The 26,821-nt window shown below is 43.0% G+C and overlaps 1 protein-coding gene across 3 annotated transcripts in view; it reads left to right on the top strand.

The window, feature by feature from the left end:
• The first annotated feature begins 529 nt into the window (after positions 1–529).
• LOC106539535 (ADAMTS-like protein 2) overlaps positions 530–26,821 on the top strand; it is a 39,624-nt gene continuing 13,332 nt past the window's right edge. The window contains exons 1-11 of one of the 3 annotated variants that reach the window (XM_087726847.1): positions 530–658; positions 2,244–2,319; positions 3,184–3,286; positions 6,576–6,721; positions 8,158–8,281; positions 12,903–12,983; positions 14,704–14,879; positions 18,124–18,532; positions 21,839–22,262; positions 24,858–24,964; positions 25,474–25,600. In XM_087726847.1, the coding sequence (XP_087582973.1) occupies positions 627–658; positions 2,244–2,319; positions 3,184–3,286; positions 6,576–6,721; positions 8,158–8,281; positions 12,903–12,983; positions 14,704–14,879; positions 18,124–18,532; positions 21,839–22,262; positions 24,858–24,964; positions 25,474–25,600 (1,805 nt within the window). In that variant the 5' untranslated portion in view covers positions 530–626. Of the gene's footprint in view, positions 659–2,243; positions 2,320–3,183; positions 3,287–6,575; positions 6,722–8,157; positions 8,282–12,902; positions 12,984–14,703; positions 14,880–18,123; positions 18,533–21,838; positions 22,263–24,857; positions 24,965–25,473; positions 25,601–26,821 lie in introns of those variants that run through there. The other 2 variants (XR_015698241.1, XM_087726846.1) reach the window with 2 other exon arrangements.

Below are 26,821 nucleotides of genomic sequence, written 5' to 3'. Positions count from 1 at the left end.
CAATCAGAACATTGCGTGTGTTGAAGTTGTTTTAACGCAAACCAAAGATGGCTTTTAAAAAACGAGTTTACATCCTATTCTTATGCATGCCAGTGCTGTGTGTGAGATAATTTAAGGTGGTTCTGACAAGTGTCATCGGCATCTTCATATTCGGTCACATGGGTGGCAAGCCACTCCCCATCCGGTCACATGGGCGGCAAGCCACTCCCACAAAGGAGGCCACACCCACAGAGTAGGTTCGAACAATTTTTGAAACCCACCACTGCTAGGAAGCATACTCAGGTCATAGAGGCAGCTAATAATGAATAAATATATATACAGGAAAGTTATTGTATGTTTCATATTTTATCTCAGTCTGCAAATAATGTACATGTATCCAACAGTCTACATCAGAAGAACCAAAAAGCTGTCATATAGCAAAATGTAGATCTAGGAATCGCTTGTGAGGTTAGAAAAATGGAGATGCTGGGAGTAATTCTGGAGTTCTTAAGGTAACCTTTCCCTGTTTGTGTCAGGACAGTAATGAAGCAGCAGAAGAAGCTGGTACCTGGAATGAGGAGGTCACCAAATGGTGGGGAGAATGGAGCTCCTGGTCTACATGTTCCCGCACCTGTGGAGGAGGTGTGATGTCAAGAGAGAGGCACTGCTTATGGCAGCGGTAAGTAGTTGAACCAAGGCCCCTTGACAGAAATGTGGGACCAGAGGTGGGTTCCTGCCAGTTCGCACCAGTTCGGTAGAACCGGTTCGTCAAATCTACCGAACCGGTTAGAAGAGGTTCCACCAGTGGACCCGGAAAGCAGGCCACACCTACAGAGGAGGTTCCAAAATTTTTTGAAACCCACCACTGACACACACACAGACAGACAGACAGACAGACAGACTTACACAGAGAGAGAAAGAAAGGAAGAAATAAATAAAAAAAGAAAAAAGAAAGGAAAAGTGAGAGAGAGATGAAAGAAAAAAAGGAAAAAGGGACAGAGACAAAAGGAAGGAAAGAGAGAGAGAAAGAGAGAGAGAGAGAGAAAAAAAACACATGGCCAGCAAGCCACTCCCACCAGGTCACATGGCCGGCAAGCCACTCCCACAAAGGAGGCCACACCCACAGAGTAGGTTCGAAATTTTTTTGAAACCCACCACTGTGTGGGACCTTTAGTTGGATAAAGCAATTTTATCATCACAGTACATTTGGCATTAAAAAAAAATAATGATTGAGATATGACAGCAATTCACTAAATCACTTTTTCTCCGTGTGGCTCTATTTTTCTAACTTCCTCTTCGTAGATAATTTTCATAATCCTCTCTGTTTTCTCTTTATTTTCTTGAGATTCAGCAACTAACAACTTAAGTTGATTCCCTGATTTAATTGCAGGGAAGGTACGGTTTGTATAAGGAGATGATAGATTTTTTTTGGTGGATCTTTCAAGAGTAGATGGTGTTGGATCTAGTTAGCAGTGCTTTGAAGAAGCAATGTGATCTGGAGTGTGCATGGGATCTGTACTTGCCTTGTTAAAAAACATTTTAAAGCAAGTGTCTCCTTTTTTCCAGATTGCAAAGGAGCTGTAAAGGCCAACTGTGTAAGCCCAAGAAAAAAAACATGGCTACTTTAATGTAGTGTGTGTGTACTAATGAATTCTTCAAACTTTAAATTCTATTTTCCCATTAAAATATGAAACTGTGACAACCATATCAGGAAGTACTTAACTTGTTTAGAAGACCAGACTTATAGACTAGAGTGGGAAACTGAAAAATTATCCTGAATGAAGGGAGCAGCGTCAAAACCGCGCTCGTCAAAATAGCGGTGATAAAATCGCGTCGCTAAAGCCGCGACGTCATCACCGCGCGTCATCACTGCCGTGACAGAAGGGCGCTTTAAAACAGCGCAGCGGCAGAAAGCGGATTTAAATTAAGGTAAGGATTAGGTTTAGGGGTTTGTTTTAGGGTTAGGGTTAGGGTTAGGTTTAGGATGCTGAGTGCTTGGGAATGCGTGGATTTGCCCTCCGCGATTATGTCATCGCGGTAGGGTCGCGTTTTTCCTTAGCGCTCCGAACGGCGCGAATTAGTCTTCGCGCTTATGTCTCCGCGGATAAGGGCTTCGCGGATTTGTGGTGGAACCCATTAGTATACCATATATATGAAACTTAGTTTCAGAAAGACTTTTCAAATGATGCTTCCTACACTAAACCAGAACCTCTCTGAAGTCAACATTTTCAGTCCTGTTGAAGAAGGATTCTCTTTTATTGCAGGCTGCACATACCTCAGGGGACAAATAGTAGCATGTGCCTGGGTCAGTCGAAGCGCTATCAGTTATGCCAACAGCAGGTAAGCCAATCTTTCATAGATACTATATTTGATCTACAAGAATGAATGTAATTCTTTGCGTGCTACAGAGCCCAACTAGCAGTTAAAGTAGTATGGAACCAAATGGTTTTACATGATGACAACAGCAAGATACCATATTTTTCGGAGTATAAGATGCACCTTGTTCCCTCAAAAGAGAGGCTGAAAATCTGGGTGCGTCTTATACACTGAATACAGCATTTTTTTGCCTCTCGAAACCCTGCCCCCTTCACCAAAATGGCCATGCATAGCCTTTAGGAGGCTTTCAGAGTGCTCCTGGGGGCTGGGGAGGGCAGAAATGAGCAATAGATGTGCTGTTTTTTTGCTCAATTGTGCCCCCCCCAGCCCCCAGGAGCACTCTACAAGCCTCCTAAAGACTATGCACGCCCTTTTTTTGACAAAAATGGGCCATTTTTTGCTTGTTTTTGTTCCCCACCGCACCCCCCCTTAGAAGCACTCTACAATCCTTCTAAAGGCTATTCGTGCCCTTCCCCTGTATGTTATTTTATTTTATTCGTACTTGTAAGCCACCCTGAGTCCCCCCCCGGGATTGGGCGGCATATAAACCCATTAAATTGACAAATTGACAATTGAATTGACCTTTACATTTCTCTGGAAACTTCAAAATCTTCATGCAATTAAATAATATCATTCGGATTGTTCAATCCATCATTTTGCAACCTTTCCCAGCTGGCTGAGGAATTCTGGGAGTTGTAGTCCACAGATCTTAAAATGCGAAGGTTGGGAAACACTGGTTCACTGGTTACATTTGGAAATCATTCCATGTCAATCTGGCATAGAGAGGCGCTGGAACAAGCACCAGGTTTATTTTTCTTTTCTCCCCAGCTTTGCCCTGCCAACACAGCCAGCTTCAAGCAACATCAGTGTGCCAGTTTCAATGCCAAGGCCTTTGGGAAACACTATTATCATTGGATGCCACTCTACCCAGGTTTGTCTTTGTTAAATTACTAAGCAGAAGCTGTAGATCAAAAGAAAAGGAGGTAAGAGGGTTTGCAAGACTTTATGAAGGTTGAAGACCGCAAATATTTATTCCCAGAATAGCAATAGCAATAGCAGTTAGTCTTATACACCGCTTCAAAGGGCTTTCAGCCCTCTCTAAGCGGTTTACAGAGTCAGCATATCACCCCCACAGTCTGGGTCCTCATTTCACCCACCTCGGAAGGATGGAAGGCTGAGTCAACCCTGAGCCGGTGAGATTAGAACCGCTGAACTGCAGATAGCAGTCAGCTGAAGTGGCCTGCAGTACTGCACCCTAACCACTGCGCCACCTCGGCTCTTATCAACTGCAGTGATTTAACTTAACAACTGTGGCAAGAAAGGTTGTAAAATGAGGCAAACCTCTCTCAACAAATGTCTCACTTAACAGGAATTTTGGACTCAGTTGTGGTTATACGTGAAGGGCCAGCTGTGGTTGACCTTTGGCGATTTTTCTGGCAAACTTTGGTGACCTAATTTCAAGTCATATTTTAGATTTTTAGAAAGATTGTTAAATATGGAAATATGAGATGTTTGTTTCCAGCTCACTCTTATATGCACCAAAGAGTAAAAGAAGTGAGGATGGAGGTTCGTTCTCTGAGCTTGTGAGTTGGTTTCCAAACATTTTGTTACCAGAAAAGGGTGTCAGGGTCAGTGTTCCTCTATTTATAAGTGTTTTATGTGGTCAATAGGTCTTGTGATGGGGAGGTTGCATCAGGTAAGGGTCTTATGATGGGCCAGGTGTGGGTCATGTCAGGTGAAGGTCTTGTGATGGGGACGACATGCCAGGCGAGGGTCATTGGGAAGTGAAGTGCTGGTTGGGGAGTTTTGTGGGTTGGTTAAGGGCATGACCCACCAAATGCGCGCCCGACAACAGCGCACCAACAAAACTGCAGCAATAAAACCGCAAAGTCGACACCACGCCCACAAAGGCGTGCCGACAAAAGAGCGCCGACAGAAGCGTGATTAGGGTTAAGGTAAGGGTTAGGTTCAGGGTTAGGTAAGGGTAGTGTTAGGTTCAGGGTTAGGGTTAGGTTTAGAGTTAGGTTTACAGCACGCTTTTGTCTGCGCGCTGTTGTCGGCGTGCTTCTGCGCTCATTCGTCGGCGCGATTTCGAACTCACGGTTTTCTCACCGCGGTTTCATCGGCGCGCTTTTGTCGAGCGCGCATTTGTCGGTGAACCGGTTGAGGGTAGGTGCTGAAAAGAAATCTTAAGAAAATTGATCCTCCCCATCCAATGACATCACACATCGTTGCTGTGTGTTTAAAGTAGCAATTTTAGTCGGGTTCTATATGTTGGAAGATAAATAGAATGGATATATCTCTACCCAGCAAGAGATCTCTCTTTTTTTTAAAAAAAAAAAAAAGATAGCAATGATTTTTAAAGAATTATTTAATTCCGAATTGGAAAATTTTGTGATTCGCTAGGTGTTGCTGAATAACCCAAAGATACTTTTCAAAAGGCAACTAAATTTTGTTTTTGTTTTTTCCCCTTGAAAAAAACATTTTACTTCTTATCCAAGAAGCTTCTTCAGTTCTGGCTGAATTGTGGGGGAATGAAAGGATTTATATTCCTAGCAGTTAACTAGCTGTTAGCACTCTGAAGGTTTATTGTTAGCTCTCTGAGAGTTGAGGGTTTATCTCTACTCTCAAAGTCACCTGAATCAGAGTGCAAATGGATGGGGAACATTCTTGGTACGGCTGAAAGGATTGTGTTGTAGACAAGGAACAGGTGATGTCATATCCCCACCCACCCCTTTGTTGAGAAGAAGCTTTTGAGTTTTAATATAATTGGCCTCTTCGATCCTTTTTCAAACCAGTGGTCCTCTCTGCTCAGCATGTGGATTTTGCTATCTTCAAAAGAGTGACCTTTTTCTTTCAAATGCCGATGGCCTTCTGAATCTTGTTCTGGTGGGCTTGTTCTCCTGTGTTGCGCCATGCATTTGTGTTGTTTTATTTCTCTAAACAGGTCATTTATATTAAAATGGAACAGCCCTCTCTCAACAGAGGGGGGTGGGATACATCACCTATCTCCCGTCTATAATTTCAGAGGACCAAGAAGGTACCACCCCCACCTGCACTCCTAATTCAGGTGACCCTGAGAGTACAGGGTTCACTGACAAATGCGCGCCCGACAAATGTGCGCCGACAAAACCACGACATCAAAAGCGCGCCCACTAAAGTGTGTCAACAAATGCACACCGACAAAAGCGCGCCATCAGCAAACAACGCGAAAACAACAGTAACAACATTAACAACCCTAAACCTTACCCTGACCCTAACCCTAACCTAAAAACTCTAATCGCGCTTTTGTGGGTGCGGTTTTATCGGCGCACTTTAGTGGGCGCGCTTTTGATGTCGCAGTTTTGTTGGCGCGCATTTGCCGGCGCGCATTTGTCGGGTCACGAGAGTACAGAACCCACAAGTGGCCTCAATGATTTTCAGAAAGCTAGCTAAGAATAAACATCTTTCCATTCCTCACCATTCAGCCAGAACTGAAGAAGCTTCTTGTATGAGAAGTGAAACATTTTTCATGGGGAAAAAAACAAAGTCCAGTTGCCTTTTGAAAAGCACCTTTGTGACCGTGGCACGACAAAACCGCGCTCGACTAAAGCGCGCCCGATTAAACCGCGTTGCTGACATCATCAACAGGGCAACAACAGCGAGCGCGGAGAAAGAAGGGCGCTTTAAATAGCGCTTTTAAAGCAAGCCGATTCAAGTTAAGGTAAGGGTTAGGGTTAGGTTTAGGGTTAGGTTTAGGGTTAGGTTTAGAGTTAGGTTAAGGGTTAGGGTTAGGGTTAGGTTAAGGGTTAGGATTAGGTTTAGGGTTAGGTTAAGGGTTAGGTTTAGGGTTAGGTTTAGGATTAGGTTTAGGGGGGTTAGGTTTAGGTTTAGGAGTTAATTTTAGGTTTAGCGTTTACAGCGTGCTTTTTTCTCCGCGCTGTTGTCGCGCTGTGATGACGTCAGCTACGCGGTTTCGTCGAGCGCCCTTTAGTCGAACGCGGTTTTGTGGTGGAACCCTTTGTGACAACCAAGACTGGATGATTGAGAATCTCTATGGACATGTTGCTGAATAACAAGTCCTAGAAGCCACAATAAGAAGAGACAATGGTGATGATTGCTAGGAAGGTTCAAAATTTTCATTCTTTATTTAATTGGTTTTAACATGTTCTTGTATGCAAGTCTCTTGACCCAAATTTGCACACCCTCCCTGTTTCTTTTTCTCCTGTGCTTTTCTGTAGATGATTACACCAGCATCTCTAACAAGCCCTGTGATCTCCAATGCACTTCGAGGAATGGGGAGAGACAACTCATGGCACAAGCCCAGGATGGCACATCGTGCAAGGATAGGGCTTACCAAGGAGTCTGTATCAGTGGGAAGTGTGAGGTACAATGATCAAAGGAGCTGCTCTCTAGATTCATAGATGATCCAAAGGAATATTTTATCGGACGCCTACTGCGGTAGACTCTTAGCTTTGGGATCAGGGGTGGGTTTTAACCGGTTCACGGCGGTCCCTGCGAACCGGTTGGTCGGCGAACCCGGAAGTAAGTAACTTCCGGGAACGGCGAAGGGCCCACCTGTGCTCCTTACCCAGTTTTGACGAGTTCTGCGCTTCCACGCATGCGCAGGACGCATACAGTGCCTGCGCGGTCCTCCAGGAGCAGCTGGAGCATCGCACAGATGCTAGTACGCATGCGTGCACCGCGGTCGTGCACGAGGACGCCGCCAGCCCCGTTCCAACTGAACCGGTTGGAACGGGGCGAGAAACCCACCCCTGTTTGGGATGTATGAGCTCAGCTGGCCAGATCTACTGACTAGGACTGGGACATAATAAGAATACACAGGGACAGTCCTCTGGAACAGTCCAAAAGCGTCCTATTTTAATATCCTGTTTCAAGATAGAGGCCTTAGGAAAATCAGGAGTATAGAGTTCCCTAACCTCCCAGTAGGCTGGTGTGGAGATGTAACTTCTGTTTCACTTCTAAGGCACCTATTTTTGCATTAATGGGTCTCATTTATATATCAATCCTTTTCTTTGTCTGATGATGCTTTCATCTGGTCCAACAAATCCGTGACCCGTCAAAACCGCGGTCCACTAAAGCGCGCCCGATCAAAGCATGTACGTGACGTCATCAGCAGCGCGACAGATAAAATTAAAAATAAATTAAATTAAAATAAAAATAAAATTAAAGCAAGCCGATTCACATAAAGGTAAGGGTTAGGGTTAGGTTTAGGGTTAGGGTTAGGGTTAGGGTTACATTAAGCGTTAGGGTTAGGGTTAGGTTAAGGGTTAGGGTTAGGTTTAGGGTTAGGTTTGGTGGGGTTAGGGTAAGGTTTTCGTGTTAATTTTAAATTTACCGCTCACAGCGTGCCGTTTTCGTCGCGCTGTGATGACGTCACGTACGCACTTTCGTCGGGCGCGCTTTAGTCTACCGCGGATTTGTGGTGGAACCCAACAAATCACTGGATTCTGCTCTGATCAGAGAGAACGTTTCGTCAGGCTGTGCACAATTTTATAGCTTTTAAAAATCTCTAAATGAAGGAAGATTAAATTTCCAAGGGCTAGGGTTCACGGAATGTACGGGCAACTGAAGTGAGAGGAGAAGAGCTATGGAGCGTTGCGTTGGGCTGAAGCCGCACTCCAAAATGTTAATGGTGAGAATCTAAATTTTGAGCAAGGGAGACGGAGCAGAGAAAAGAATCAAGCTTTAAAAAAAATAAGGGGTAAGAAATAGAGCTATACGCATCGGTTGAGGAAGGGCGGGGACAAAGCGCTTGATCCATAAGTAAGATTTCAAACTGGCCCTTCCTTTTCTTCCTAGCCAATAGGGTGTGATGGCAGCCTCTACTCTTCCCAGGTGATGGATCGATGCCGGGTATGTGGAGGAGATGGAAGCACTTGCTACCGAGTCTCAGGCAGTTTCCGAAAGGGGATCTCACAGTTAGGTACACTTTGCTAACAGCACTGAGCTATTTTGTATTATGCTTTTGCGACCCTCTTACTTCTGGTTAGACAACTGAGTCAGTTTGGTCTAGTAGTGAAGGTACTTGCTTAGGAACCAGGAGAGGGTGAGTTCTAATCCTGCCTTAGGCAAGAAAACTAGTTGGATAACTTTGGGCCAGTCACTCTCAGTCCAACCCACCTTTTGTTGTGGGAAAAATAGGAGGAGAAAGGAATATTAGATACATTTACCATCTTGAGTTGTTTATAAACATAATAAAGTGTTCTGACCCCCTCCTCCGTCCAGTAACGAATGCCAAGACAAGCTTAACTGGAATGTACTTTAATAGCAAGACACCAAGACCTCGGTGGTTGAAAGCCAAGCATAACAAACAGATAAGGACCTCGGCAGCAACTCAGACAAACTCAGGCAGCAATAAACACAGATAAGGCTTGGCAGCAATCCAGCCTGCCAAGCTCACAGTACTGTCCTCCGACATTCAATCCTGCGTTGACTTCTACAAAGAGGGCCGTGTGCACAAGAAGCTTTTTATAGTCTGGAGAAGAGCCTAATGACCATCAGCTGAGCACAATCACCTCCGGTAATTGCGTAATTGTTCCTGACGCCTAGTAGCTCTTCGATGGCGTGCATCCAGGAACAACTCACTACTGGCCTCCGGCTCACTCTCCCTTGTCTCCTCCCCACTGGTCCAAGGCTCAGGTGCCTCCTGGTGGCCAACCAGCCTCTCTGCGCCCTGCTCGGAGTCGGAACCCTGTCCAGGGTCCTCCACCTCCTCCAGAGACGACTCAGAGGGCCCCTCGCTGTCGGAGTCTGGTGGCAGCTCCAACGGCTCCTGCTGGGCCATAACAATAAAGGCAGGATGGAAATCTAGTAAGTAAGTGAATAAATTTAGTCTGAGGCTAAAGCAAGAAAAAGAAAGAAAAAACTAAAAATATATAGTATTGCTTAATACCAAAAACTTCTGGAGGATATCGACCCCATCTGATGCCTTTATTTTGGAGTCTGATACTGAATTGGGCATCTTTTTAGAGCAGAATGATAATATGCAGTACATTGCCATAGCCACATGATATGGCACTGTTGAATTCCATTGGCATATTTATTCTTTTATCCTGTGCCTAAAACCTATCACAGGCAAAAGCCTATAAAATAGAAACCTCCAATGAAAAAGCAGGAGACAGAGAAAAGTCCTCCGGGATTGGGCGGCCTATAAATTTAATAAATACAATAGAATAGAATTTAATAAATAGAAAAGTTCAGTGACCCTTGTTGAGGTTATTTTCTTCCACGAAGAATAGCTAATGTCATTTTGTAACGGGGAATAGTTCAGATAAATAACTTTCTAAATATTGCTGAACAACAATTGCTGCCGTTTCATTGTCATTAGCCATAAATAATGAAGTTACAAGGAGCTGTGGCTCAACACTCTTGGGAAACTCTCCATGTTATAAATATTTTCAATTGAGGAAGTCCAGATCTATTCTTAAATTAATTAAGATTATATTGTTCATGTTCAATAAAATCTTTATTCTGCGTTTTTAAAAGCAAGCAGTGAATTACTGGTGGTTGAACTGAGGGATTATGAAATAGCCTATAAGACAGAATGAATTGAAGAAGATAAACAGAGTGCCAGGAAGATGGATAAGGAAGCACTGCATACATTTGAAGCTGTACAGTATTGTTGCAGTCCCTCCATGTGTTTCTTTATGAGAAGAAAGAAAAATGAAAAAAAATGTGAAATTGGAGAATCTATATATTTCGCAGGAGATATCAGGCTCTGCACAAAATATTCCACATGCAGAATCACAGATACTTGATAACCTTGCCACAGTTATTTTAGAGAGCTGAAAAGAGCTGCTTTTCAGAATAAGATGTGTAGCATATAAATTTAATAAATAAATAGTTCTTTCCTTTGGTGAAGGAAGAGAGCAGGTGGTGCTCTTGGCTGACTCAAATAGCAGCTTCAAAAGCTCTGATTCCCCCCAAACATTGTCAAAGTACTGGGTGGGGATTGGGCACATTTTGATTCAAAGAAATAAAAACTTTTATCTAATTTGTCTATATTTAAATCAGGTCCAAACCCCCAGATAAGCCAAATGTATGTTGTGTTTTTTTAAACTGTTTTTGTTCTTTCCCCCTATGTGTTATTTTATTTCATTTGGTATTTGTAAGCCGCCCGGAGTCCTTCGGGAGTGGGCGGCATATAAACTCATTAAATTGAGAATTAAATGCACAGAAAGCCCCTCACTATTATATCAGCCCACAAATACCCACAGTGTTTTGTTACATCATTATTGTGCTCCCAATGGCTTTGATTTAGATCATGTTCTGCCTTGACTGATCAGGCTTGGCTCTGTTCTTCAAAGCAGACTTAATGATTGCTACACCTGTGGAAAGGTAGCAATGACTATTCAATTCCTGATCTTCAGGCTGTCATATAATTGGAAGAACAGAGCTGTCTTTAGCAGGTGTTCTGATTCCAGGGATGAAAGAAAATGCAACTATCGATCCATTTGGTTACTGTAAATTTGAGAGGCAAGCTAGTTGTCCTTCACTCCAGAGGTGGGTTCCTACCAGTTTGCACCAGTTCGGTAGAACCGGTTCGTCAAATCTACTGAACCGGTTAGAAGAGGTTCCATCAGTGGACATGGAAAGCAGGCCACACCTACAGAAGAGGTCCCAAAATTTTTTGAAACCCACCACTCACTCACACACACACACACACACACACACACACACACACACACAACGAGAAAGAAAGGAAGAAAGGAAGAAAGAAAGAAAGAAGGAAGGAAGGAAGGAAGGAAGGAAGGAAGGAAGGAAGGAAAGAAAAAGTGAGAGATGAAAGAAAAAAAGGAAAAGAGGACAGAGAGACAAAAGGAAGGAAAGAGAGAGAGACAGAGAGAGACAGAGAGAAAACACATGGCCGGCAAGCCACTCCCACCAGGTCACATGGCCGGCAAGCCACTCCCACAAAGGAGGCCACACCCACAGAGTAGGTTCGAAAATTTTTTGAAACCCACCACTGCTTCATTCATACAGTTCATATGTTTTAGGCCAGTCCTTGGAGGTTTTGTGGATTGATCTCTCCCTGAACTATAATTAGTAGGATTTTCTTGAAGGAGAGAATCCATGCTGATGTGCGTTGTCATCAGGCATTCACACAGAGCAGAGGAAGGGAGCAGCATTTTTTGACTTGTGGACTTCAACTTCCAGAATTCTGGCTCAGGAATTCTGCTGGTTCAGGAGTTCTGGGAGTTGAAGTCCACAAGTCATAAAGGAGCCATCGTTCCTTACCTCCGACATTGAGGGGGATGTGTCGGTCTGGTGTAGAGGGAGGTTTGCAACTCCATCAACACACGGGAGCTGCAAGGGTTCCAGTTTACCTTCTGATAAATCTCCAGCTACAGAGAGGAGATTTTGTAATAGCACGAACATAATGATAACAACATCGCCCTGTTTTTTCTTTTTAAAAAAAGAATTGAGACTTGGCCTAACTAGAAACTCTTACACACTGTATATTTTTTAGCTATGTAAAATGTTTTGAACGAAACAAGCCTGTTTATCATAAGGAGACCTGATGACCTCCAGACACATTAAAACTCTAATTCCCCAAAGGCCAGGCACTATAAGAATGCAGAGAATCTCATTCCCGGTACATCTGCTGATAAATTGAAGAGATTATCTGTAACTCTCTGCCGAGAGTAATGCATGGAGTGGCCCAGAAATTCTCCACATTTTCAGCGAGTTAGCTACTATGGCAAAACAGAAAGAACATGGCTGCTTTACAGGAAAAAAAGATCTGTTCATCTGATTTTAATTGTTCTGACTTTTCGACCCCATCTGATGCCTTTATTTTGGAGTCTGATACTGAATTGGGCATCTTTTTAGAGCAGAATGATAATATGCAGTACATTGCCATAGCCACATGATATGGCACTGTTGAATTCCATTGGCATATTTATTCTTTCATCCTGCGCCTAAAACCTATCACAGGCAAAAGCCTGTGGAATAGAAACCTCCAATGAAAAAGCAGGAGATAGAGAAAAGTCCTCCAGGATTGGGCGGCCTATAAATTTAATAAATACAATAGAATAGAATTTAATAAATAGAAAAGTTCAGTGACCCTTGTTGAGGTTATTTTCTTCCACGAAGAATAGCTCATGTCATTTTGTAACGGGGAACAGTTCAGATAAATAACTTTCTAAATATTGCTGAACAACAATTGCTGCCGTTTCATTGTCCTTAGCCATAAATAATGAAGTTACAAGGAGCTGTGGCTCAACACTCTTGGGAAACTCTCCATGTTATAAATATTTTCAATTGAGGAAGTCCAGATCTATTCTTAAATTAATTAAGATTATATTGTTCATGCAGGTATCTTTATTCTGCGTTTTTAAAAGCAAGCAGTGAATTACTGGTGGTTGAACTGAGGGATTATGAAATAGCCTATAAGACAGAATGAATTGAAGAAGATAAATAGAGTGCCAGGAAAATGGATAAGGAAGCACTGCATACTTTTGAAGCTGTACAGAATTGTTGCAGTCACTCCATGTGTTTCTTTCTGATTTTAATTCTGACTTTTCTATATTTCCCATTCCCAGGATACATATTTATCACCAATATTCCTGCTGGTGCTACAGATATACTCATTATTGAACGAAGGAAGACAGAGAATATCCTGGGTAAGCAATCTATTATCCATATTACACTGATTAACCTATATAAAATATGAGCAAGCAATGAAATAGCAATGTTGTTCTAGTGCCAAGTTATCTAACAGGTCAAAAAAGAGTATGCTTAGGGGGTCTTCATATTTTATTTATTTACTTATTTAATGTATGTAATAATAATGATGATGATAATGATAATAATAATGATACTTATTTAATGTATGTAATAATAATGATAATTAATAATGAGCCGAGGTGGCGCAGTGGTTAGGGTGCAGTACTGCAGGCCACTCAAGATACCAGGACTTAAAAATCGAAATTCAACGACTATGGCACAAACCAGCAGTGGTAATTGGCACACTGGGTGCTATTCCAAAAGCACTGGAACTACATTTAAAACAGTTAAAAATGGACAAAATCACCATCAGTCAAATGCAAAAAGCCGCACTGCTTGGATCTGCACGCATATTACGACGTCCTAGGCCCCTGGGTGGGGCCCGACTAGTAACCAATGCCAAATCCGGTGAAACAACTGGCCACTGTGATACAATTGTATAATAATAATGATACTTATTTAATGTATGTAATAATAATGATAATTAATAATGAGCCGAGGTGGCGCAGTGGTTAGGGGGCAGTACTGCAGGCCACTCAAGTTCTTAAAAGATATGCAATGAACAACAAATTGCCAAGAGAAGTCCACATGAGATTTATCAAGAAAATAAATAGAATACAGATTTTACAAATGGCAAGAGATATCTGATGGCTACTACTGGAAGGATACAGGATGATGAAATGAAATGTTACAATAAAAATTAAGTCAAACTTAGTTAAATTTTGAGTATTATGTATAAGACAAAGTAATAATAGTTATAGTCCAATAAATGATTAACAATGATAATAATGCACTTATATATACTAGAATGATAATATGAAATTTTATATAAACTGTAAGTGAGAATATAAAGATGTAATACCATTGGATGATTTAAGGATGATGTAATGAAATGTCATAAAATAAATCTATTCTAAATTTAGCATGCCTCACATGAAAAGGACGTAACAATAGTTATATTCAATGAATGTTTAATAATTATAATAATTGCATACATATATATTAGATTGATGATATGAATAATGGAATGTGCTGAAATGAGTAAGTTGACATGTGAAATTAGAGGACAAGAAATATAACAATAATGCATATAAATATAGATGATTGATAATATGTGACTTTATATAAAGTTTAAGTAATGATTATGGAAAGGATGCACAAAAATCTTGTAACCAATCGACACACTGTACGTAATGGAAGATGTTTTTATGTTATACGTTTGTCTGTCTATGTTTGTTTAAAAATAAAAACTTTTTTTTTTTAAAAAAAGGATGGATTGAGTCACTTGGTTTCCAGCTATGCATATAGGCAAGAGCCGAGGTGGCGCAGTGGTTAAATGCAGCACTGCAGGCTACTTCAGCTGACTGCAGTTCTGCAGTTCGGCTGTTCAAATCTCACCGGCTCAGGGTTGACTCAGCCTTCCATCCTTCCGAAGTGGGTAAAATGAGGACCCGGATTGTTGTTGGGGGCAATATGCTGACTCTGTAAACAGCTTAGAGAGGGCTGAAAGGCCTATGAAGCAGTATATAAGTCTAACTGCTATTGCTATTGCTATATCTAAATTAATATTTGCACAATAGATGTTTCATTCTCGTTTCATTTCTGTTTTCCTGGTAGCTCTGGCTGACGATTTGGGGCATTTCTTCTTCAACGGGAACTCTGCTATTGACAATCCACAGAATTTTAGAGTGGCTGGCACCGTGTTCAAATACCGCCGTCCTTCCAATCTACATTCGGATGGTCTGGAATACATTATTGCACAAGGACCCACTAATCAATCTCTCAACGTCATGGTAAATAAGGCAAACTACCGTCCAACTATTTCTTACTATATTTTGCAACCATCTGGCAGTTAAAAAGAACCAGATATCTAATCTAAAATGCAAGTTCATTAAACATTTCAAAAATGAATTAACTTCAGACAGGCTAAATCTGTTTTAATCTAGAATCATTTGGTTTTTTTAGACTAGGTTTTCACAGCAATTACACCACAATTACACAATTTCTCTTTAGCTCTCTAAATACAGGGAGTCCCCGAATTTACGACCACAATGGAGGCCAACATTTCATTTCTTAAATGAAACATTTGTTACGTGAGTTTGCCCCATTTTAGGACTTTTCTTGCCACAGTTGTTAAATGAATCACCGTAGTTGCTAAATTAGTCAAACCGTTGCTAAGTGGATCAATTGACTTTGTTTGTCCGAAGATCGCAAAAGGGGAATCACGTGACCCCCCAGGGAAGTGCCACCATCATAAATATGAGTCGATTGCCAAGCATCTGAATTTTGATCACATGACCATCGGGATGCTAGAATGGTCATAAGTGTGAAAACTGGTCATAAGTTACTTTTTTTCAGTGCCATTGTTACTTTAAACAGTCACTAAACAAACTGTTGTAAGTCAAGGACTATCTATATACCAGCAAGGATAATTGGGCAAGGATAATTGACGCGAAAATACAGCCTCTCATTATCAAGACAACCCCTGCCAAGAGCCAAGGTGGCGCAGTGGTTAAAAGCAGCACTGCAGGCTACTGCTAGATCAGCAGGTCAGCGGTTCAAATCTCACCGGCTCAGGGTTGACTCAGCCTTCCATCCTTCCGAGGTGGGTAAAATGAGGACCCAGATTGTTGGGGGCAATATGCTGACTCTCTGTAAACCGCTTAGAGAGGGCTGAAAGCCCTATGAAGCGGTATATAAGTCTACTGCTATTGCTATTGCTGCCTCCTCGAGGTGCCCACCGTTTCCAACAGAAGGGGCTCTGTCGACTCTTGGGCCCGGCGAGATCAAGTAGTATTTAGCCTAGAATCATGGATCCGGTTCCGGGATGCATGCGACTCTATAGCGAAGGGATTGGCGATGCCGTACCGACGCTAAAGACTTAAGTCTAAGTCTAAGTCTATATACCAGCACCCCACTTACCTGCTTTTTCTATGGGAAATCTTCATATTTGTGAGAAAGCGTATTATTTTCTCTATTCTCAGCTTGATTTTAATTTTTTGATTTTATTTAGCATTTATAGGCCGCCCTTTTCCCTGAGGGGACTCAGGGCGGCTTACAATAGTAAGGGAAGGGGAGTGAAAGACAAAATACAGAAAGAAAAAAAAAGTGAAATAACTAAAAAATACTAAAACACAACATTCACTCAGCATTCGGGAGGGGCAAGAGAATTTATCCCCAGGCCTGACGGGCTAGCCAGATCTTAAGGGCTGTGCGGAAGGCCTGGACTGTGGTCAGGGTACGAATCTCCACGGGGAGATTGTTCCATAGCGTCGGAGCAGCAACTGAGAAGGCTCTCCTCCGGGTAGTCGCCAGTCGGCACTGACTGGCGGATGGAATACGGAGGAGGCCCGCTCTATGCGATCTGATGGGACGCAGGGAGGTTATTGGCAGGAGGCGGTCTCTCAGATAGTCAGATCCACTACCATGGAGCGCTTTATGGGTGGTAAGTAAGACCTTGAATTGCACCCGGAGATCCACAGGTAGCCAGCGCAGCTCGCGGAGGATAGGTGTTATGTGGGCGAACCGAGGTGCGCCCACAATCACTCGCGCGGCCGCGTTCTGTACTAGCTGAAGTCTCCGGGTGCTCTTCAAGGGCAGCCCCAGTAGAGCTTCTACTATTATTCACAAGAATTTCCAGTAACAGGAGTTGCTACCTCCTCAGCTTCCAGCTTCTACTAATATTTATTTATTTATTTATTTCCCTTTATTTGTATGCCGCCCTTTTCCCTGGGGGGACTCAGGGCGGCTCACAGTTCAAAAAGGGGGGGGGGGAAGACAAACAATTTCTAACATGAAGACAATACAACATATTAAAAAATTTCAAGCTCATGTGAAGAATCTTAGGCTGTGAGACACATCGCAGTTGAGATCAGGAGGAGGCAGTTTTAATTCGATGAACACATTTCAGATTTTAAAGCGTGGGTTCTAATAAATTCACGTTCATCTAATCAGAAGTAGTTTCATCTCAACCTATCCAAGGGTAAAATTGTAATAATCGGATGGGGAACAAGACCTAGAGAAAATGATTGGAGGGACTCACGCTGCTTTTAGATAGAAAATGCAAAGGGCCAGCTATAGAAGGATGCTTCTATGTCTGGCCAAACAGAGGTGATAAAAATGGTATCTTCAAAGAGGTACTCTGGGAGTTCCCTCTTAGATTTCAAATCTAGTAGATTGAGGGGGCTGTTCTGACCCTCCTCGTTCCACATCAAAGCACACTCCGAGCCAGAGATAAATTACAGCATTTAATTAACAGACAAACAGGTCCTTGGCAGCTACCCGGCACAGACAAGTAGCAATAAACACAGATAAGGCTTGGCAGCAATCCAGCCTGCCAAGCTCATACAAAGTTCTGCGACATTCGATTCTGTGTTGACTTCTGCAAAGAGGGGCGTGTGCACAAGTAGCCTTTTTATAGTCTGGAGAGGAGCCTAATGACCACCGGCTGAGTGCAATCACCTCCTGTAATTGCGTAATTGTTCCTGACACCTAGTAGCTCTTCGATGGCGTGCATCCAGGAACAACTCACTACTGGCCTCCGGCTCACCCTCCCTTGTCTCCTCCCCACTGGTCCAAGGCTCAGGTGCCTCCTGGTGGCCAACCAGCCTCTCTGCACCCTGCTCGGAGTCGGAACCCTGTCTAGGGTCCTCCACATCCTCCGGAGCCGACTCAGAGGGCCCCTCGCCGTCGGAGTCTGGTGGCAGCTCCAACGGCACCTGCTGGGCCACAACAGGGGGATATGAGACCTTCTGAGCAGATGTGCAAAATGTTTCAGACTTGAAATACCTTTGGTGGTTTAAATCTTATTTTACTAGAAATTGTTGTTCCAAACCTTGTGGGAAATGTTCAAGACTCACAACAACATTTTGAATGATAATTTAGACTTGCAATTATTTTGCACACTGCCACATCTGATTACTGTATATAGTTGCTGTGTGAAGAGTCTTTCTCAGAGTTCTTTGGGCTAGAGTAGAATCTTGTGCAATTTCAAAGTGAGAGTAAGCTTGGCTCTTTTTTTTCTCTCTTTGTTAAAAGTACTACAATTTCAATGGAAGAATGCCACATGTAACTTATGACTACACTGTGCCTAGAGCATTGTCACCAGCTGTTCAGACAGTTCCGCCATCCATCAAGATGCCTCTCTATCTTCACTTACCAGAGCCTAGCCAAAATTACCAAGATGCAGTTTCATCCATTTCCCAAGATTTCAATGCTTCTTGGACGTCTGTCACAGAGATGACAGATGACGCAGAAGAAGAACCTGGGGGCCTGTCCTTCAACAGCCAGAACTTCTTCCTAAGTAACTCCACTCCCAAAGGCAAAGAATGGGGCTGGAAACATGAGGCACAGGAGGAAGATCTCAGCTTTCAATTCCAACAACTTTATCATACAAGTGAAACAGGTGAAGATGAAGAAGTGACAGCTAACAAAGAAGCAGATCTGGGTCAGTATCCTTTCATAAGTTTATTTACTCAATCATCTACAGTACAAGGTTGATGGGATGTGGTTGGTGAGATGTGTGTTTCAAGTGCTCCACATAAACAAAAGTGTTGTTTGCACTGTGCATGGACATCAGTGGTGGGTTTCAAAAATTCTTCGAACCTACTCTGTGGGTGTGGCCTCCTTTGTGGGAGTGGCTTGCCGGCCATGTGACCTGGTAGGAGTGGCTTGCCGCCCATGTGACCGGATATGAAGATGCCGACGACACTTGTCAGAACCACCTTAAATTACCTCACACACAGCACTGGCATGCATAAGAATATGATGTAAACTTGTTTTTTAAAAGGCATCTTTGGTTTGCGTTAGGTTTGCGTCACCACAGTCCAGGCCTTCCGCACAGCCCTCAAGAACTGGCTATCCCGTCAGGCCTGGGGATAGGATTACTCTCACCCCGCCCGAATGTTGAGTGAATGTTGTGTTTTTATGACCAATTTCCTTTAATCACGATTTTTTTTCTTTTTAAGTTTTGTCTTGCACCCCCTTCCCTTTATTGCTGTAAGCCGCCCTGAGTCCCCTCAGGGAAAAGGGCGGCATATAAATTTGCAATAAAACTAAAACTAAACTAAAAACTAAAACAACTTCAACACACGCAATGTTCTGATTGCACCACAAACGCAGTAGTCATCCTTACCTTTCACAGAGGCACTGCGTTTTATAAATATGAGCATGATAGTGTAGAATAATCATATCCAAGGACCAGTGGTGGGTTTCAAAAATTTCTAGAACCTCTTCTGTAGGTGTGGCCTGCTTTCCGGGTCCACTGGTGGAACCTCTTCTAACCGGTTCGGTAGATTTGACGAACCGGTTCTACCAAATAGGTGTGAACTGGTAGGAACCCACCTCTGATGTACATTGTGTTAATTGTGAAGCCCTTTGTACTTTTCCATATTCAAGGTTCTTATTTGGCGATGGGAATCTGAAGGGTAAGGTTCTTTTTGATAGTTACTGGCAAAAAACAAACATGTTTATGTGGAATACTGACATTTTCAAAAATTTTAATACTCAAATTTAGTTCTCATCATGATTTCAGTGCAGTGTATCATGATCTAAATCATGGGTCGTCAACCTGGTGCCTACCGCCCACTAGTGGGCGTTTCGGGATTCCAGGTGGGCGGTAGGGACTTCAGAGGTTAAAACCTCCTTTTGAGCAAATGGGCAGATGTGAGCGCACATATCAATAAACCAACGTGCACGCAAACAAGCAAACACGTGGGAAGAGGAAGGGGCGGAATGGAAACTGATAGCAGGGATAGGCAGATAAGTTTTGTTATCTTATAAAATAAAGCGGAGCAGAGCAGTTGCAAAATAGGAGAAAGAGAAGTTATAGGCAGGAGAGAATTGTTGTTGGCTAATAATAATAAGTGGGCTAACTAGCTCAGCCTTACTTTTGTACATTGCCCTAAGGAAGATAAAACAAAAGGAGATAAAAAGGAAAAGATAAAAAAAAATAACAAAAGAAGGGAAGAAAAAAAGAGAAAAGGGGATAAAATAAAGGAGGAGAGTAAGCAGTGTTTAGTCTGGCTCATAAATTAAGTTTTGTTATCTTATAAAATAAAAGAAAGAAATAAGTAAAGGAAGGAGAAGGAGAAAATAAAAAAGGGAAAAAGAGATCGTTGATATAGTGAAATACTATAAGAAAGGTAAAGAAGAAGAAGGCAGGAAAAGGAATTTTTTTTGAAGGTGACACTTAATAAAAATTGGCACCTAATGCAGTGTTCCTTACGAAAATCGAACCAGATATCAAATATTTAGTCTCGCAGCCTCAGCCTCAAAGATCTCATTAATCACTAGTAAAGCTAATTTCAATTTACTTTATTGTTTTCTACCGTATATACTTGAGTATAGGCCGACCCGAATATAAGCCGAGGCACCTAATTTTACCACAAAAAACTGGAAAAGTTATTGACTCGAGTATAAGCCTAGGGTGGGAAATGCAGCAGCTACCAGTAAATTTCAAAAATAAAAATAGATACCAATAATGTTTTTGAATATTTATTTCAAAGAAAAACAGTAAACTAGCGGTGTATTCAATGAAATACTCACTCACCTCATGATGCTGATATCCCGCTGTGATGATGATGTCCCGTGCAGCCGCGGGAGCGATGTCCCGCCTCCTATGACACACGGCACAGTGATTCCTATCATTGGATCACTGTACCAGAGGAGGTGGGACATCGCTATGTGGCTGCTTGCCATAACAAGGAGGAGGTGGGACATCGTTGCAGAGCGGCAGGAGGGGGAGGAAGGGGAATCGTAAGACAGCCCTGCATTACATTAGAACGTGAGGAGGGGGGATGGTGCGGTGCGCTCTGCACGGCAAACTGACACAGAGGGAGGGGAAACTCACAGGGGCGCCGGGCCATTCACGAGCGTCACCCAGCGGCATGGCCCCGCCCCTTTTTCTCCTCCATTTCGGGCAAATTTTTCACTGACTCGAGTATAAGCCGAGGCGGCTTTTTTCAGCCCAAAAAGTGGGCTGAAAAACTAGGCTTATACTCGAGTATATACAGTAATTAAACTTTATAAAGTTAAAAACATTGTAAACATGCATAAAGCAGAAATTAAAAGATAAATGAACGTACATTTCTTTTTTTAAAAAAACACCCTACTTTCTAAAAGATATTCCGCATTTGCGCTAAAACTGGTGGGCGGTAAGGAAATTTTTCCATCAAGAAAGATCCATTAGTGGGCGGTAGGTAGAAAAAGGTTGACTACCACTGAGCTAAATCAATGTTAATAGTGATAATGAAAATATATTGAATACTGACCTAAATCAACATTTATTTAGTATTTCTCTATTTTTCTACACACACACACTGCAATTTATAACAATATTACCCAAATCCTGAATAATAAAACCTCATAATATTAACTTTGGACCTCGTCAAAGTATTAGTATCTTTCCTCTTCACTGAAGCTGTCTATCTTTTAGCAGATTTCCACATATATGAGAATGAAAAGTTGCAGCTGATTTATTGAATAACAAAGAGGTTCTATGGTTGCCTAAGAATCAAAGTCTTTTTGTCAAAAAAAAGCAACACATACAAGTTGTACATTCAGATGGCATATTCCAAATTAAATTTCATGAATGAGGCAGATTATCTCTGAAACTTTTTTGAAAGTGTGTTAGCTTATTTAAATGAAAGTTTGCAATTTTTCTGTGTAGTCACGAAAGACCTGGAAATAATTTTAATTGTAGAAAGTAAACTGAATTTTGTGGGCCTCTTGGTTCATTTTCGTTCTTCTTAAGCCCTCAGGCTCAATAATATTATGATCAGCACAGCCACACCACATGGTGCGGCAAGATTTGAACTCCATGAAGCCAACAAGATTGGTCCATCCAGACAGCATCTCTTCAGATCATTGTGTCTCCGGGATCCACAAAATGCCGCTTTTTGTAGGGCGTTGCATCACATGGCAGCCAAGGTTGGGAGAAAGAATTCAACGGTCGGGTTGTGGAGTCACACAACTATCAAATGGCCAGAAGGACTTCCCAGGCAACCCGCGAAAAAGAACTTTCCAGACAAAGTGAACGTCAACCCGTTTGCAATAAATGAAGCAACAAATGACACGGTCATGGCAATTTCTTCCAACCCTACCTCCAGCTCCAGGCTTCCAATCAGCTTTGGGAATGAGCAGTTGTCACAGCCTCTTCAAGGTCCAGGTGCTGAAAGGTGAGAGAGAGAGAAAAAATGATTTGGAAGAAAAGGGTTGAGTGTTTTAAGAAAAAAAAGTGATGTAATGTGAAAAGAAGGTATTCAAGAGGAACCTTGGCAACGGAGCAGGTTTGGCTTCCTTTCAAATTCTCCGTTTGAGTTTGAGTTTCATTTTATTTATATGCCGCCCTATTCCTGGCGGGACTCAGGGCGGCACACAAACCCGAAGGAGGGGGAAGGGAAAAACACCAAAACTACAAAAGTACAGGGCATTTAAAAACAACCGCCACAGGATTCGAGAGGGGAAGGGAACTCATCGACCCCAGGCCTGCCGGCAAAGCCAGGTTTTAACGGCTTTTCGGAAGGCCTGGAGAGAGGTGAGGGTCCGAATCTCTGCGGGGAGTTCGTTCCAAAGGGCTGGAGCCGCCACAGAGAAAGCCCTCCCCCGGGTAGTAGCCAGATGACATTGGCTGATAGACGGGACCCGGAGGAGGCCTAATCTGTGTGATCTAATGGGTCTTTGGGAGGTAATTGGCAGCAGGCGGTCTCTCAAGTACCCAGGTCCAATACCATGAAGGGCTTTATAAGTGACGACTAGCACCTTGAAGCGTATCCGGAGACTAATCGGTAACCAGTACAGCTCGCGGAGGATAGGTGTAACGTGGGTGTACCGAGGTGCACCCACAATCGCTCGCGCGGCTGCATTCTGGATGAGCTGAAGTCTCCGAATGCTCTTCAAGGGCTGCCCCATGTAGAGCACATTGCAGTAGGAAGGAGAGCAAACTAAATCCAGTCTTCCCTCAGCCCCAGGATTAAGATGCACTGCATACTTTTTTAGCTTTAGGGGGGGGAAAAACCCTCTCAGGTGCTTTCATCATAATTTTCCCAGCATATCTACGATGACAGTCCCTTTTTAAAAATAAATTATTTTGGAGAAAATGTAACTTTTACGTAAATTCAGTATTAAAAAAATTAATTAACACGTGGTTTGTCAAACGACTCTAGTTTTAAATGGCCTAAAGCAATGATTATCTATCCTCGGAAAATCTGAGGGAATCTTCATTCTTGAATTCAATTCAGTTAGTAGATTGGATTGTTTTATGTTACGTGTGTTGTGGCCCGGCAGGAGCCGTTAGAGCTGCCGCCAGACTCCGACAGCGAGGGGGGCTTATGAGTTGGCCTCGGAGGAGGTGGAGGACCCTGGACAGGGTGTCGACTCCGAGCAGGGCGAGGAGAGACTGGTTGGCCACCAGGTAGCGGCAGAGCATTGGATCAAAGGAAATGTTCATGAAAGCATTTGGGAGTTGTATCAGGATGCACGCAGGCGCAGGTCTACTCAGCGTTAAGGACTAACAAGAAACAAACTTGGCAGGCTGCCAGAGTTTGTTTGCATTGCTGCCAAGTTTTGTAGGACTTGCTGCCAGAGTGCTTATCTCTTTGTTTATGTGGCTTGCAGCCAACGAGAGTCTTGACTGATTAAAAGAAACCTTCTCATTTACGTTGGTTTCGGCTTTCGTTCCTGGACGGAGGAGGGGGGGTCAGAACAACGTGACTATTCAGTTAGTAGATTGGATTGTTTTATGTACGTGAATATCAGCATTGTCCACTACTCTGATTGGAAGAGGTGCAGTTAGATACAAAAGGTAGCCTTCTCTATCATTGGATAATTGCATCAGCGATGATGTGCTGATCCATTTAATTTGGATCAAAGACACAGCGCTAATACGGAGACTGATTGGAACATTGCACACTGGAGCAGTAAATCAGCTGCGCGAGCGATTGTGAGTGCACCTCGGTACACCCATGTTACACCTATCCTCCGCAAGCTGCACTGGCTACCGATTGGTCTCCGGATACGCTTCAAAGTGCTAGTCGTAACTTATAAAGCCCTTCATGGTATTGGACCTGGGTACTTGAGAGACCGCCTGCTGCCAATTACCTCCCAAAGACCCATTAGATCACACAGGGTCGGCCTCCTCCGGGTTCCGTCCACCAGCCAATGACATCTGGCTACCACCCGGGGGAGGGCCTTCTGTGTGGCAGCTCCGGCCCTTTGGAACGAACTCCCCGCAGAGATTCGGACCCTCACCTCTCTCCAGGCCTTCCGGAAAGCCGTCAAAACCTGGCTGTGTCGGCAGGCCTGGGGTTGATGAGTTCCCCTCCCCTCCCGACCTGTGTGGCTGTGTGATTCTTGGCTATTTTAATTACTTGTATTGTGTTCTATGTTCCCTTTCCCCCTTTGAGTTGTTCGCCTCCCTGAGTCCCTCCCGGAGAAGGGCGGCATACAAATAAAAGAAATCTAAATCTAAATCTCATAGAGACACAATGGGAAGTCTCCTCTACTGGGAAGACTCTTGTTAGTATTTAAACTAAATATTTTTTGATGCAGCCTAGCGTGCCCTTTACTTGAAGAACATTGCTCATAGATGATTATATTCTCTACAATCCCTACAATTGTGACAGATTGTAGATAAGCAAACTGCGGAGAAATAATATATTGCTATCTAGGGATTCCTTTTAGCCTCTGTGGAAACCAGGGAAGGACAGCATATTTCCCTTCCTGTAGTAAATCATCCATCCCAAAACTTAAACTGATGTGTTCTCCCCCTGCAGCAATGACTTTGAACTGAGTCCCCTTGGCCGTGAAGACATCAGCTTGGCTGACATGTATCGCTGGAAGGTATCAGCCTATGCTCCTTGCAGCTCTACGTGCACATCAGGTGAAATAACATGTCATTTGGGATACTAGTATGGGCAGTTTTGAGTCTTGCAAAGGATTCTGTTTTGTGGCCAGTTTTAGCATAGAGAAGGGCCCGCATGAGAACTTGAGAGAGAGGGAGAGGGAGAGAGAGAGAGAGAGAGAGAGAGAAAGAGAACGAGAACACTAGGGAGGGTGTTTTCTTATATGCTTCCTCAGATTACAGTTCTGGCCCAGCTCTGGTTCCTTTTTATCTCACCATGATCTTAATAAAGGCTCTTCCTACTGTTCCTCAAGGTTATTCTTTCTGTCCATTCATCTCTTTGTGGGGAAAAAAGGATGTGCTTTTTCACAGTGCAGGGAGAGATTGCCTTTCTCCCTTCCGAGGAAATCCCAACTTTCTCTCTTTTCACGAGACCGAAGATCTGGGGGATAAACAGTCACTTGTTGCTACTTTGGACCACAGTTGTTAGTGGAGGACTTAATCCTGCAGGGGCATCTAATGAGGATTCAACTTTGCTTTGCAACCAGGGATCAGCACCTCCTATGCTATGTGCGTACGCTACGACGGAGTGGAAGTGGAAGAAACCTACTGTGATGCATTGACTCGTCCTGAACCCACCCATGAATTCTGTGCAGGCCGAGAGTGCCAGCCTAGGTGAGTGGAAAGAGCCAGCTCTTGCGAAGGGATTCTGGAACCTGTGTGATGTGTGGTGCAGTTGGGATGCTGAAATTAAACCTTATCACTTACGCCGGCAGAAGATAATGTGAAACTTTTTTTCCCCGTCCCTTTTGTTTCTTGCGCAAATGCAAATGTATGAAAAATTGCTATGGAAGTTTTAAAGGTTTTGAGTTTTGAGGGGAAAGTTCCTTACGGAGGAGACAGAATTGCTCCTTACAAGGAGAAAAATAAGTAGGCAACTATAATAGATCTTTATGGAAGGATCTTTGATTTAGGAGTTTGTATAGATCAGTGTTTCTCAACCTTGGCAACTTGAAGATGTCCGGACTTCAACTCCCAGAATTCCCCAGCCAGCATTCGCTGGCTGGGGAATTCTGGGAGTTGAAGTCCGGACATCTTCAAGTTGCCAAGGTTGAGAAACACTGGTATAGATCATGGGTCGTTAACCTGCTCCCTACCGCCCCCTAGTGGGCGTTTTGGGATTCCAGGTGGGCGGTAGGGACTTCGGAGGTTAAAACCTCCTTTTGAGCGAGTGGGCAGGCGCGAGCGCACACATCAATAAACCAATGTGCGCAGTTGCAAAATAGGAGAAGCAAACACGTGGGAAGGGGAAGGGGAGGAGGGGATAGCAGGGACAGGGAGAAGCCGAACAGAGCAGTTGCAAAATAGGAGAAAGAAAAGTTATAGGCAGGAGAGAATTTTTGTTGGCTAATAATAAGAAGTGGGCTTAACTAGCTCAGCCTTACTTTTGTACATTGCCCTAAGGAAGGTTAAAAAAAGAAGATAAAAAGGAAAAGATAAAAAAAATTAACAAAAAAAGGGAAGAAAAATAGAGAAAAGAAGATAAAATAAAGGAGGAGAGTAAGCAGTGTTTAGTGTGGCCCCCCCTAAATTAAATTTTGTTACCTTATAAAATAAAAGAAAGAAATAAGTAAAGGAAGAAGGAGAAAATAAAAAAGGGAAAAAGAGATCCTTGATATAGTGAAATACTATAAGAAAGGTAAAGAAGAAGAAGGCAGGAAGAGGAATTTTTTTTGATGGTGACACTTAATAAAAATTGGCACCTAATGCAGCGTTCCTTACGAAAATCGAACCAGATATCAAATATTTAGTCTCACAGCATCAGCCTCAAAGATCTCATTAATCACTAGTAAAGCTAATTTCAATTTACTTTATTGTTTTCTAATTAAACTTTAT

Source organism: Thamnophis sirtalis, unplaced genomic scaffold (assembly GCF_051295495.1).
Source record: "Thamnophis sirtalis isolate CommonGarterSnake01/CBP01778 unplaced genomic scaffold, rThaSir2_p1.2 scaffold_12, whole genome shotgun sequence".
Lineage (NCBI taxonomy): Eukaryota > Metazoa > Chordata > Lepidosauria > Squamata > Natricidae > Thamnophis > Thamnophis sirtalis.
Note: the sequence above shows the minus strand (reverse complement) of the source record. Positions and strands in the feature narration are given on the sequence as shown.